Source organism: Labeo rohita, chromosome 7 (assembly GCF_022985175.1).
Source record: "Labeo rohita strain BAU-BD-2019 chromosome 7, IGBB_LRoh.1.0, whole genome shotgun sequence".
Taxonomy (NCBI): Eukaryota; Metazoa; Chordata; class Actinopteri; order Cypriniformes; family Cyprinidae; genus Labeo; species Labeo rohita.
The window spans coordinates 21,643,237-21,657,569 of NC_066875.1; the positions used below are offsets into that span (position 1 = coordinate 21,643,237).

The 14,333-nt window shown below is 35.1% G+C and overlaps 3 protein-coding genes across 5 annotated transcripts in view; all 3 read left to right on the forward strand.

The window, feature by feature from the left end:
• Positions 1-3,702: 3,702 nt before the first annotated feature.
• On the forward strand, positions 3,703-7,308 carry ciao2b (cytosolic iron-sulfur assembly component 2B). Of its 2 annotated transcripts, XM_051113754.1 has the most exons (5): positions 3,703-3,939; positions 4,088-4,167; positions 4,249-4,374; positions 4,490-4,535; positions 6,785-7,308. In XM_051113754.1, exons 1-5 carry the CDS (start codon positions 3,813-3,815, stop codon positions 6,883-6,885), a joined length of 480 nt encoding a protein of 159 aa, XP_050969711.1. In that variant the 5' UTR covers positions 3,703-3,812; the 3' UTR covers positions 6,886-7,308. The 2 variants fall into 2 exon arrangements, with proteins under 2 accessions (XP_050969711.1, XP_050969710.1); XM_051113753.1 differs by having other exon boundaries at positions 4,088-4,374.
• A 1,053-nt stretch (positions 7,309-8,361) lies between these two features.
• On the forward strand, positions 8,362-14,015 carry rrad (Ras-related associated with diabetes). 2 transcript variants are annotated; one of them, XM_051115551.1, is made up of 5 exons: positions 8,362-11,599; positions 11,730-12,094; positions 12,219-12,292; positions 12,593-12,797; positions 13,014-14,015. In XM_051115551.1, coding segments are annotated over exons 1-5 (924 nt in total). In that variant the 5' UTR covers positions 8,362-11,597; the 3' UTR covers positions 13,292-14,015. The 2 variants fall into 2 exon arrangements, with proteins under 2 accessions (XP_050971508.1, XP_050971509.1); XM_051115552.1 differs by having other exon boundaries at positions 8,363-11,599; positions 11,726-12,094.
• A 158-nt stretch (positions 14,016-14,173) lies between these two features.
• cdh16 (cadherin 16, KSP-cadherin) overlaps positions 14,174-14,333 on the forward strand; it is a 50,125-nt gene continuing 49,965 nt past the window's right edge. The window contains exon 1 of the mRNA XM_051115549.1: positions 14,174-14,293. The gene's annotated coding sequence lies outside the window, so the exon portion shown is untranslated. The remainder of the gene's footprint in view (positions 14,294-14,333) is intronic.

Sequence of the window (14,333 nt, forward strand, 5' to 3'; positions counted from 1 at the left end):
AGATTTCTTTAACAATACTAATCTCGATACTAAAAGAGTATGATTTTTCCAACAGTGGATCTGATTCTGGTATTGTAGGAAGAAATTGAGTCTGTTTTCACAGCACCTTAAATAATCCTCTTATTTGTGTTCAACCAATGAGGGAAGAATGAAAGAACGATGTCAGAGATTATCTGCTTTTTCCTATCAGCTGGCATTAAACTCAGTGCAGATTGCTGCAGTCCTTGTCACGATGAATAAATGGCAGCTGTTGTCATGTGGCAAGACTGTCCCCTTGTGGCGTCAGAAGCATTTCTGCTGCCGCGTTGCCCTCACATAAACCGAGACGCTAAGACACAATTTAAATCACCTCAAAAAGACTCTTTTTTTCACACCCTCACTCAGATATCTTTGAGAATCGGGACATTTCTGAGAGCGGCTGCTGGGTTAAACTGTGGAGAAAAATAGTCATTTGCTATCTGGAGACATGCCAAAGTTCTCCAAACATTGCCTACTAGTAGACCTTAAACTCTTGAACCTCTTCATGTGTATTAGCATGTAGAGCTTATTGTGCTTCATCTCACCCCTCCCCTGCTCTAGCCATCAAACCGCTTGTCACTAGTCAGAGTTTTCCACTTGACATGAGACTATCCTCTCTCTGAAAATTATACCAGGCAGAAGGTGTGTTCTCGAGAGTTACATCAAATAGCAGAGAAAGCAGAGCACTGTGGGATCATCTCAGAGAGGCATAAGTCATTATTTTTTTCAATTTCTCAACTTTTTATTTTGTAATATTTATTAAGTCAAGTCCTGAAAACCTGATCAAAGCATTTATAAATAATGATGAGAGTTTTAATTTTGATGTCAGATTTTTGAAATAGTGGTGGGAATGATGGAAATAAGTGCAGTTTTATTGAAAATAACACTAAATGTGCATATCATGCAAATATGTGGGAAAGCATATTTGCAAGCAACATTTCACCCAGCAGGCATCGCTCAATACCAGCACCTCAGTGAGTTTAGAAAGGGAAAGAGAATGGGGTTGTGGTGCATAAATAAATTCCTCTGTTAATTATCACCCTATACCGTTAACCTTTGACCTTCTCCGAAACACACAGAAGCTGTCAGTGGATTGAATGGCAATCTCTTAACAGGCCAATGCAGAGCAATGGTGCCAGATTTATAGTCTCGCTGGTTGGAAAAGAGCCTGAAATGAAAGCACTTGTCCATTAAATATAACATGTGACTCTCTTGATAATCTCTTTGTCTATAAATCATTTGTGTGGTTGATTCAGCATCTCAGTAAGAGACTCATTATGAACTGAAGCAGTGGCCAAATTTGTGCCATAGTGAGCTATAATTTAATAATGCACACACTGCATTCTCAAAATGCCAGGGCTTCTAAGAACAAGGAAAATGTTATGAAAGCTATGAAACGGAAAACTCATATCAAGAAGCTGTAACTCGTAAGAAACAGCAAATGTGCTCTCTATGGTAGCTAATGAAGTTGTTTTAATCTCAGAATGCCATAACGCTACTGTATAATAAGACACAATTCAAATGAGCACAGTACATTTAATAAGGAGTTTGTAAGCAAACAAAACAGTATTGGTTTTTCAATAGATTGCGTTGTTCTTTAATATATATACTATATATAGGCATGGTTCTTTAATATATATACTGGCGTACAAATCTTTAAATATATATAAAAAACATACTTCATATTTTATGCACAATATCTAAATGTACTTATTGTTGTGCAAGGAAATATGTGACCCTGGACCACAAAACCAGTCTTAAGACGCTGGGGTTTATTTGTAGCAATAGCCAAAAATACATTGTATGGGTCAAAATTATTGTTTTTTCTTTTATGTCAAAAATCATTAGGAAATTAAGTAAAGATCATGTTCCATTGATATTTTGTAAAATTCCTACTGTAAATGTATGAAAACTTAATTTTTGATTAGTCATATACAATGTTAAGAACTTTATTTGAAGAACTTTAAAGGCGATTTTCTCAATATTTCGATTTTTTTTTGCACCCTCAGATTCCTGATTTTTAAACAGCTGTATCTCGGCCAAATATTGTCCTACCCTAACAAAATATACATCAATGAAAAGCTTATTTATCCAGCTTTCATATGATGTATAAATCTCAATTTTGAAAAAAATGACCCTTACGACTGATTTTGTGATCCAGGGTCACATATACAAGTAAATGCTGGCTGTCTCACAAAGAAGAAAATTTATATTAAACTCTTTCACTGTAATTGTATTGGTTTAGGATTGCTAGGCCTTGTGTGCTGTTTTTTTTTTACCCGAAGATTTATGCATACATGCTGGTCTGATGCTGATTGGTAAAAGAACGAAAGCAGGTCTCTGTTGGGTTAAACAGGTTAAAAAGCTCTTTCTAACTGGAATAAGCATTGACTGGCTCACCAGTAGCCTGACCTCACTATTTAATCAAGGTGATGAACACTGCTTAAAAATGTAATATTTCCAGAATTAAAGATTGATGGTATTGCAATACATTCTTCCTCTTGTAATAATAAAAATATTAGACACATTTTTCAATCAAAACATAAAATCTCACCTAGAGGTAAATTCTTTAGGAATGCAAAAATTTCTGATATTAATTGGAAAACACCCTTGTCAAATCCTTATAAATTCTGTATTTTGAATAAAGTTAAAGAGGTGCATTTCAAAATACTTCACAAACTTTACCCATGTAAATGAGCTCTTTCTAAATTCATGGACATTGACAGTACTTGTAGTTTCTGTAATGCAAATGAGGAAGATTTGTGTCATTTGTTTTATGATTGTGATTTGTCTCTTAGATTTTGGTCTGATGTTAGTGCCTTTCTATTTCTGCAAAGAAATGTCAACTATATGCTTTCTTCAAAAGATGTGATTTGTTCTTATTCACACAAAAGTAAAATGACTGAGTATGTTGTTAACTTTTATATTTTACAAGGTAAATATTATATTCATAAACAGAAATTTGCGAAATGCATACCAAAGTGTAATTTATTTTTATCTGAAATGGAGATTTTGAAAAAGTCTCTAATGCAAATTAATAATAAAAAGAATGTCATATTGTTAGATTTCATGGAGAAATTCTTTTCTGATATAGCTCACCCGCTGCAACTATATATATATATATATATATATATATATTATTTGTTTATTTTATTTTATTTTATCTTTTATTTACTTTTTTAATAAATTTGTTTCTCTCCCTTTAGAACTCTGTTTTACTGTATAAGATTGCTTTAATATTTTGTATTTTATATCTCGATTTACTTGTTAATATTTTTGTAATGTTCATTCTTTTTTCTTGAATACAAAAAAAACTGCTTTAAAATGTAAGCGATTAACCTAAAAATGTAACAATTTTAAGAGAAGACAGAGTTTTGCTTTCTCCTGTTAGTTACGTTATGCTGTATAAATTTACTCTCAACCCTCTTAGTTAAAGACATTATTTTTTTTTTTTTTTTTATTTATACATTATTTTTTTAAATTTATTTATTTTTTATTTTTTTTGCAGATAAACTGTTAAATAAATCGTTCATATTTATATCATTAAGTATTTTGGCACCAAGGAGCTAAAACCCCTGTGTTATTATCACTATTAGTAGTAGTAGTAATATTTGTGCCGTTAAATTGAACATTGTATATGACTTTTATAAATAAAACTTTTATTTTGAAAAGAGTGTATGCTGTTTCCGGTTTTATCGTGAGTTCCGGCTAGCTTGTTTGCAACTTAGGAGAGTTGACTACGTTATCTAGCAATACAGTTAGTTGTATTATAATTTCTCGCTGAGGAGGTAATAATGTCAGGGGGAACTCGACTAGAAAACGCCAATCCTCTGATATTTCAGCGATCGGGGGAAAGACTCCTCACTGCCACTGATGAAGATGAGGATGTAGCGGATCCCATCGATGACAGGGAGATCTTCGATATCCTTTGAAAGCACGACATTTAGCTTCAGCCACACAACTGTGTTGACATGTCAGCACTGCCATGATGATAGTTACACTTAGAAACTGCGTTAAATCAGAAACCCCATTCAGTGCATTTTGAATCAGACCTTAACTCGTTTAATACATCTGATCAGATCTATCAGTGACCCTGAGCATCCACTGTCCCTCGAAGAGCTGAATGTCGTGGAACAAATGCGCGTCAATGTGAGTCTGAAATGCGAGCATCTATACAATCTATCTATCTGTTTTTCTATCTATCGTTTTACTGTTTTTCTCCCTGAGCAGGTGAAGGATGAGGAGAGCACGGTGTCTGTGGAGTTCACACCGACCATCCCACACTGCAGTATGGCCACACTCATTGGCCTGTCCATCAAAGTCAAGCTCCTGCGCTCCCTTCCTGACAGATTTAAGGTAAGTTTACTGAGCAGCCAAACACATTTACGCTTACATTAGGCTTTGCATTTCCCATCAAAGTAATTTGTGTTTTTTTGTTTGTTTGTTTGTTTGTTTTCCATTTTGTTGTTAGATTGATGTTCACATCACGCCTGGCACACATGCCTCAGAGGATGCAGGTAAGTTCCTGTACAAGGCAGAACATGTTTAAAGAGTTATTTTACCCATATGAAAATTAACCATGGTTTCATTATATTAAAAGTGTAGTTACCATGTTTTTTAGTGTATCAATTACCATTTGTATAACCACAGATTTACTACAAATACCATGGGTAAGCTATAGTTAGTGTAGCAAAGCCATTGTTGATTTGTGGTTACCATAATATAACTATAGCATGTTTTTTTTTTTTTTTTTGGTTCATTTGTAGTAAAACCATGGTTAATTTTTATAAGGGGACTCAAAAATGACAATTCTGTCATGATTAAATAAATACATACAAAGTATGCAAATTCAAGTCTGAAAATGGAATAGTTTAATGTACCTTTAGACAAAAGGTACAAAAAATAAAGATTTGCAAATGTGTTTTAGTCATGGGCGGTGTTGGGGAGTAACTAGTTACATGTAAGGGAATTACGCAATTTAATTACAAAATAAATGTAATTGTAATTAGTTACAGTTACTGAGAAAAATGTGTAATTAAATTACAGTTACTTTTGAAAATATTAATCATTACAAAGGGGGTTACTTCTTAATTTTTTCACATATACACACTTATAAATTGCATTGACTGCTCTAAAAAGAGACGCCAGTGCTTCAGGAGTTTAGGACAGAATAAACACATGCTTATTCAATATGTTTTATTTCCTATTTGGGTTTATGCATATACTTTAGTTTTTAAGATTAATTGTTTTTTTCCAAGGCATTGTTAGATGCCATTGTTTCCTGTCATAACTATCCAAACATTTGATTTTAAAACCAGTGTCATAGCTATTAAACTATTTCTTATTTCTTATGATTTTAAATCAGTACTTAACAAAGTGTTACGTCTGAATTTGTGGTGGCTTTGCTTTAAATTAAATTATTACACGTCTCTGTGGAACACTTGATTCTGATTGGTCAGTCATGACATTTCAAGGTATGTTATTCCCTGATAACAACTGGTAAAAGCTAATAACACAGACTCATCCGGGCAACTTAAGTCAGTGCTGTATGCTTGATAGTTTTTCCTTGATGGAAGCTTCGCGTTTGGTTAGCTAATACATTTTTAAATCTCAATTCAGTGTTATGTGTACAATTTCTTAATTCTGTCAATTTACCGCTTGCTGGCAACTGATTTCTTCATGGAAGTTTTGCGTTCAAATATTTCAACTCAGATCAGTGTTTTGTGTCTAATTATTTACTTTTGTGGCAAGCAGCTGTGTAATAAGTGGGATAATGTACATCCATCCAGTTGTTATCGCAAAATATAGAAGTATATTATCCCTTACTTATTGTAATCTTAATTCAAGTCATGAAGGATTTTGAAAGTCTGACAGTAATCAGTGTTGAGTGCTGCTATAAGGTTAACTCTGCCTGGTTTAAATGTTTTAAAATGATTAAGAGTTGAAAATATTAGAAATTTAGAAAAATAATTAAAAAGTAATCAAATGTAATAAGTTACATTACTTTAATAAAGCAACTGTTATTGTCATGGGCCACTTTTTATAACGCGTTAATTCGTCCCCTGCGCTTTTTTTGGGCGAGTATGTTCACATAGAGGTTTTCAAGGGCTGGTGTGAATTCATCTAGATTTAAATTTAAGAAAACAGGATAGTCTGTATGACCTGATGTTTTATTCGTATCCAGAATGCGGTGATGTGAACATCACAGAGTGCTCAACACTCTCATGCAGTGTATGTTTCATTTATACTAGGAGCCGGTGGGCTCTAGCGCAGAAAATGTCTTGGAAAAACTTAATATAGACGTATGCTCTTGGTTTTTAATGTTTTTATGATATTTGATACATCAGGCTTTTATGGCTCATGTAGTATCATTTAGTGATGAAATGGAGCTTACACGCTTTAGGAAGAAAGACAGATAAAAAAAAAAGATTTAGTGGTAAATATTTAAAATTTTCTTTCTCCATGTCACCTGCTCATAAATTTGCTGGCTTCCTCAGCACATCACTTTAAAAATGAATGTGTAAACACTTCCGTGTTTACGTCATTATGGCAGTACGTAACATGCCTTATTGTTATTGTTTTTTTGCGGGTGAGAATCAGTTCAGGATCGTTTGACTTGTTCACACTTTAGTCTGATGTTGCATAGTGATTTGATAGTGTCAAATATTATTCTGGAGGCTTTATAGGGTTGGGTTAACGTAATTATTCCTTTAGCACCCTGTTTTCATTTTAAAATAAAAATTCACTTTTGTTTTTCCTCCTCCAGTCAATAAGCAGCTTGCAGACAAAGAGAGAGTGGCAGCAGCTCTGGAGAACTCTCAGCTGCTGGAGGTGGTCAACCAGTGTCTGTCCACCAGAACCGTGTGATCCCAAGAATCCTGCCGCTGTTGTTTGGTCCTTTGACACATCAGGATTGAACTCTTACAGGCAAGCCAGAGTTGAGTGATAATAACAGCACAGCATTTTTATTTTTAACTTCTTTTTTTCTAGTGTTGTATTCAACAAACAGCACCAGTTCAGATGGACTTGTTAGTATGTAAGTGAGAAATGCATCATAATTGATTTTAAAAATGTGTCAGGAAAAGAAACAATGTTTGGCAGTACGTGGATACAGAAAGAAATGTCATTCTGAAATTGTCATATATTTGTGAATATGTAAAAAATGACTTTACTTTTAGAAATTTGTGGATTTTTCAAAGAAATTTCTTATTGGTCAGAATGTTTTAATTTGCACTGCTTTGTTTTGTACATCTTTTTTTGCCAGTAAAAATACATATATATTATGTGAAATCAGTTTTGTTTTTTTAATAAAAAAAGTTCAGTCACTTAGCCATAAAAAAACAGTATTTTTCTATGGACAGTTGTAGAGCAGAGGAGTGCATTTAAGTCACAGCTGCTTATTTAATGCCATTTTTCTTAAGTTGTGCATAAGTGAATAAAGGAGAAGTCCACTTCCAGAACAAAAATTTACAGATAATGTACTCACCCTCTTGTCATCCAAGATGTTCGTGTCTTTCTTTCTTCAGCCGTAAAGAAATTGTTTTTTGAGGGAAAACATTACAGGATTTTTCTCCATATAATGGACTGATATGGTGCCCCGATTTTGAACTTCCAAAATGCAGTTTAAATGTAGCTTCAAACCATCCCAAATGCAGTTGTAAACGATCCCAAACGAGGAAGAAGGGTCTTATCTAGCGAAACAATCTGCTATTTTCATTTAAAAAATACAATTAAAATACTTTTTATTCTCAAACGCTCGTCTTACCTTGCAGTCCTTTAACTCTGTGTACTCTGGCTCAAGACAGTTAGGGTATGTCGAAAAACTCCAATCGTTTTTTTCTCCCTCAACTTCAAAAATCATTTCAAAATTATCCTACATCACTGCAAAAGTTGTGACCTAGTCTTTGCAAAGTAAACATGCCAAAAAGATCAAACACCCTTAACAAAAAATGTAAAACAGCGATATAAGACAATTTTGAAGTTGAGGGAGAACATGAGATGGGAATTTTTTGACATACCCTAACTGTCATGAACCTGCCTGAACATATAGTCCAGGCAGAGTAAGACAAGACGAGCATTTGACATTAAAAAGTATATAAATTGTATTGTTTTTATGAAAATAACCAATCGCTTCCCTAGATAAGACCCTTCTTCCGCAGCTGGGATCATTTACAACCGCATTTGGGATCGTTTGAAGCTACATTTAAACTGCATTTTGGAAGTTCAAAATCGGGGCACCATATCAGTCCATTGTATGGAGAAAAAATCCTGAAATGTTTCCCTCAAAAAACATAGTGTCTTTACGGCTGATAAAAGAAAGACATGAACATCTTGGATGACAAGGAGTGAGTACATTATCTGTCAATTTTTGTTCTGAAAGTGGACTTCTCCTTTAAGAGGTAACAGTTTTGAAAAACTGGAAAGAACAAAAAAATACAGGCTATTTCTATGCTGTCTTATAAAATTTTAATTTCTACAGATATATCAAATACGTGGCTTTACTGGTATATGGATATATCATTATACATCATTACCTTTACACTAGATGCTTTATAATATAGACAGAGTAACTTCTGTAGAATTAGCTACACTCTAAAAAAAAAATGCTGGGTTAAATACAACACAGCTTGGAAAATTTGGTTGGGTTAAATGTTGTCTTATTTAAGTCAACTATTGTTTAAAAATAATTTTATTGCTGGCTTAAAATGGCTTAAAAAAAAGGCTGGAAATTAAAAATCACACACAATATTATAGAGGCAACAGAAATAATCAAAAAATGAACATTTGTTATTAAGCAAGAACACCCATGGACAAAAATATGAGACGTCCTTGTATGTTGCATAATTAACAGCACAGTAAAGACTTTATAAATGAAATAAAATGCATACAAACCTTTATTTCGCTGAAGAAGTGCACCCAATTGGCTGCGCAGAGAACCGCTCTCGCCTGTAGAGGACGCAAAAAGCCTGCGCTCTGACTGTAACTCAGCAGCTGGGTTGTTTCGTTGGAGACAGGCTCAACCCAGTGGCTGAGCAGAAAAAAATAACCCAATATTTAATAACCCGTTTAAAATGACCCAGCAGTTTGGTTACAAAAAAACTACCCAGCACCGAGTTAAACATATTAAAAAAATAACCCAATAAAATGACCCAACTAACTGAAATTGCATTTGGGTAAATTTTTTTTTTTTAAGAGTGCAGAAAAACTAATATTAAAAGCAACCAATAAAACGACCCAACAGGCTGAACCCTATTATTTTTTTTTTTAATAACCCAGCATTTTTTTAGAGTCTACCGTCATCACAATGTACTTTTAGTACACTCTATATTGCATTTTGAGAGACAAAAAGTGCTGATACTCATCAAACTAGGAATGACAAGATTCACATGATTTCTTTATGAAAATGGTAATCTTTAATACATGAGCTGTGTTGTAAAGTTATGATTAAAACTTGTTTGTCTTCCGAAGTCTGAAGGGTAATAGTCTGTCTAAGCTCAAGGCAGAAGACAGTGATGATACACAGATACTATATTAAGCACAGTAGTTTGCAGATTCTGTTTAAATTACACTTGCTTGGCTTTCAAGTCACAAAAGTGCTTTCACTAGCATACATTAAAAATGCATGATAGATACTATTTCACATAATAGAACTCTTTTTCAATAGTTTTGTTTTTTATAAATTACCAGACTAGCTAACGCTGCAAGTCTTTTTTGGTCCGGTCATGAAAATTAATACCAAACTTTAAATATAAATTCATTAAGTCATGATTATTTATTTGAAATTTCCGTGCAGCTGTAGAAAGTAGAAAGGACATGTCGGGAGACATCAGCACAAAAAATAAAGCACATTTTGTCTAAATAAAACGGTACATTTTGTACATGTGTGTATGCATGTTTACCATATCTTGTTTTATAGTGTAAAAAAAATGTGAGAAAAATGGACATGAATTTTAGCAGCTAGAGAAGATTATAGAAATCCCATAACTTTGGCAAATTGTCACAATACATCAACCTCCTCGACAGAAGTCTGAAATTACCTTAGCATGGATTAAATATTTATGCATGATACCTCAAAATCATTTCGAGTTGTTTCACAGAAACGATCTGTACATGTGAGTGTACAAAAAAAAAAAATCAGATCTGACAAAACACGAAGAATTTGTCATGTGCAATATGCAGTATTATACAATCAGCTGTTAAATGACTGTCAAAAATGTGGACATTTATTTCTTATCACTAGGGAATAATAAGGAAGAACTGTATTGGCCAGACACAGGTTAGTTGATACACCTGCTGGTAAGTGCCTGTACCTGACAATACCTATCAAATACCACTAGATGGCAACATTGAACTACCTACAATAATGAAAGGGAAATTTTGCCCTTGAAAATTATAGGATGGTGTTTTTAGCATGCAACGAATATAATAAATCATAATCTGACACTGAATACTAATTGTGATTCTAATCAGAAAATCTCTTCAAGTGATACCTTTTGAATACTGAGCAAAAACAGCCTTGAGTAAATTGCAGGTCCTGGATAATTCTGTCATTCAGTGAATTTTATAGAAATGCAAAATGATGATATTTCAAAAATGATGTGATGACATTTAGGTGACTTCATATAATGTTAATGTTAACCAACCTGTCTTAGCCAATAAATCATGTTACTGTACAGCACAATCAAAAGCCACATGTTTTCAAATCTGACCTTTCCAGCAGCTCAGATAAACCAATAATCACACTACAGAGCACAATTAACCACACAAACAAAGAAAAAAACACGACTGTGAAATAATGTTGTAACATACAATAAACACCCCAGTGTACAACATATTTATTAAAATCCAAACAAATGTTTGGTCAAGGAATTTTGGGAATCCCCCTCTATATATGGGGGAATTCCTGCTTTTTACTTCTAAATAAATTGACATTAAAATTATATATAATGTCCACTGAAATTCCATAATTTACCATATATGGTTAGGTATTGTATCTTACAGTTCACCAGCATTTTCACATTGTTTTGCCTTTTAAATAATAATAATAAAAAAATAGCTGAGCCCAGGCTGAAAGACCAGCTCAAACCAGTTAAAACTAGCAAGATGTCTGTTTCGGCAGGAGAGAAAAATAATAATAATAAATAAATAAATAAAAATATTTATACCCTGATTTTGTTTATCCACGAAGCCTTTGTTATGTTCGGACGATACGCCTTTGCTTTACCTACATACAATGAAAAACGCATTTCATGGCTGTAGTAAAAGCGGAACATGATTCAGCCCGTCGTCCGTGCGTTACGCGCGCAGGGGAGGGAAGACCCTCTCTGCCGGACGCCCTCGCAGAATTGTGAATCACACGCACTGGATTCTTTCCCTCCCTCAAAATGATGTTACTACTATAAGAAAGACGCGTGATTCTCCAAGGCAAGCCCTCCCTCGGCCTGACGTCACTCACTCGCATAAATAAGGGATCCGTCTCATCAGAGTTCATAAGCGAAACCCTCAGCGGACGAAAAACGGAGTAAAACGGAATAACTGGAATTTTGGCATTAAACGGAAGACGCTATAGCCGCAATCACATGTAAGTATCATGTTTTCGTATCTTTTCAACTCCTCTTGGTATTATTGTTATTATTCTAGGTATAGTTTATACTAAAGTGCCATTATACAGTAGCCCTACAGTTGTTACAATATTAGTTTTACACAGACAGGTTTGGAGTCATGACTTTGAACAAAGGAGACAAGTTGAGGAACATGGATAAGAGAAGAGGTAGCATGCCGTTTCCCCTCCACCTGCAGAACTTGCACAGAAGAAGCATGCCGGTGGACGACCGAGAGCTGCGCTCGATGCCCGAAACTCAACCCACCGAGCTGTCCAGCCTCATGCGCTTCAGTCAGGTAGAGGAGCACAGGAACAGCTGCGTGTCCGACTCCTCCGACTCGGTCATCTCGTCCGGCAGCGATTCAGACGGCCAGGTCTACAAGGTGGTCCTCCTGGGCGAGCACGGCGTTGGGAAGTCGAGTTTGGCGAGAATATTTGGAGGTGTTGAAGACAGTAACGACTGCGAGGAAACAGGTAAATGCCGTGATTTATTACAGACTAATCATTTCTGGAAGGTCTAGGTGATGTGGTGCTTTTTTGATTGTCAGGCTTGTGTAACGTTACAGATGTGTAATTATGTATTCTACCTTCGTTTCAGGAAACACATATGACAGATCTCTTGTGGTTGATGATGAGGAGACGTCAATCCTTCTCTATGACATATGGGAGCAGGTAAGCAATGGGCATTATTTTTGTTTTAAATGAACTAAGCATAAATCTATATTACAATAAAAATATTACAGTTTAAAATGTTTAAAAATATTTAAATTATTAACTTTAATATAAATGTTAAAATATTTTAACTACATTAAATAAATATTAAAATAAATAAAAGCATTAAAATGTTTAAAATAAATTAAATTAACTTGATTTTATATATATATATATATATATATATATAACAAAATGATTATGTTTAGTTATGATCAGCATTAACTTTGCAATGCATAACCGTTCATTTTATTCCTACAGGATAACAGCCAGTGGCTGAAAGATCAGTGCATGCGTATGGGAGACGCTTATATCATCGTGTACTCTGTGACAGACAAGTCTAGCTTTGAGAAAGCTTCAGAGCTGCGAATCCAGCTGCGTAGAGCTCGCCAGTCGGAAAACATCCCTATCATCCTGGTTGGAAACAAGAGTGACTTGGTGCGTTCCCGGGAAGTTTCTGTGGATGGTAAGATTTCACCCTCCTTCTGCTTTATTTTAAAAATGGCAGATAGAAACTTACTTTGCAGACTGTGTTTAGAGATGTTTTGGATAAAGTACTTCTGTCTCCTGAGCTTTGAGGAACAGCCAGGAGGCATAGCAATAATGACACGTAGCTTTCATCCCTCTGGTAATGGAGTTAATGCTCACCTGCACGTGCGTCTCTGTTTCCCCGTCTCTCTAGAGGGCAGTGCCTGTGCCGTTGTGTTTGACTGCAAGTTCATTGAGACGTCAGCCTCCCTGCATCACAATGTGCGTGACCTCTTCGAGGGCATCGTCCGGCAAATCCGCCTGCGCAAGGACAGCAAGGAAGAAAACGCCCGGCGCATGGCCAACTGCAAGCGCCGTGAGAGCATCAGCAAAAAGGCCAAACGTTTCCTGGGCCGCATGGTGGCCCGGAAAAACAAGAAAATGGCCTTCAGACAGAAGTCCAAATCCTGTCACGACCTGTCAGTGCTATGAAAAACTGGACTTATGTGCCCTCTGATACCCACGACCAGAAGCTGTGTGTTTTTCATGCTAATATAAGGACTATCTAGCTGTACAGACAAATATGAACTTGTTTTGTAAACTGAGAAGAGATTATATATATGAAACAAAACTGACTAAATCATGTTGATTATGTTGACCGGCATGAGGCTTTTTATTGTTCTGTTACTTTTTCTCTGTGTTTTGCTGCCTTAATATGTATAGTTGTCAAATTCTGCGCATGTAAATAGGAGGTAAATCCACAAATCACAATGTTCCCTTAAGGGAGCTGTGGGTGTGTTTGCACAAAGGCAAAAGAAATTGGTTCTTTTTCTTATGTGGACTTTAGCTGTATCAGATGTCTAAGGGATGAGCACAAGTCATTTTTCTTGCTGAAATAACATATGGAATCAAATGTTACTTGAAACTGAGTGCGCAGGTTCGTAACTCAGCCAAGACACTCAACTAGGAAGTTTGTGGTTTTTTGGGGGGTGGGTGGGGTATAGGGCAAGAGGCAATATAAATGGGATGTTTCAATTTAAAAAGTCTGATATGGTTATTCTGACATCTATGCTCCGTGTGCAAACGACATAGAAGCAATAAATTATGTGTTGTGAGCTGTTTTTAAAAACGTTTGATTTGCACTTAATGCCATTTAATATTATTGAGTTGTTAATTTTGTTACATGTTTACAATTTGTTTTATAATAAAATAATAAAAAAAAAAATACAATGTTAATTTGCATGGTGTTCTATTTACTTCAAACACAAAATGCACATTCAGACTTGAGACTATTATACCATGTAATTTATTCCTCCATACATATGCAAGCCAGGGACTTGCTAGTCAGTTGTGTAATTGGAGGAAACACGGTAGTTAAACGTTTTCTCAGCCTAATTAAGAAAGCTAATCATTAATCAGATACAAAGCAGATGCAATGTTCTTCTAACACTTAAAGCCATTCGCAATTTCGCTCACGGGAAGTGTGGACTGAAGGTAAGAGCTGCTTTTATTAAACGATGTGTGATAAGATCAA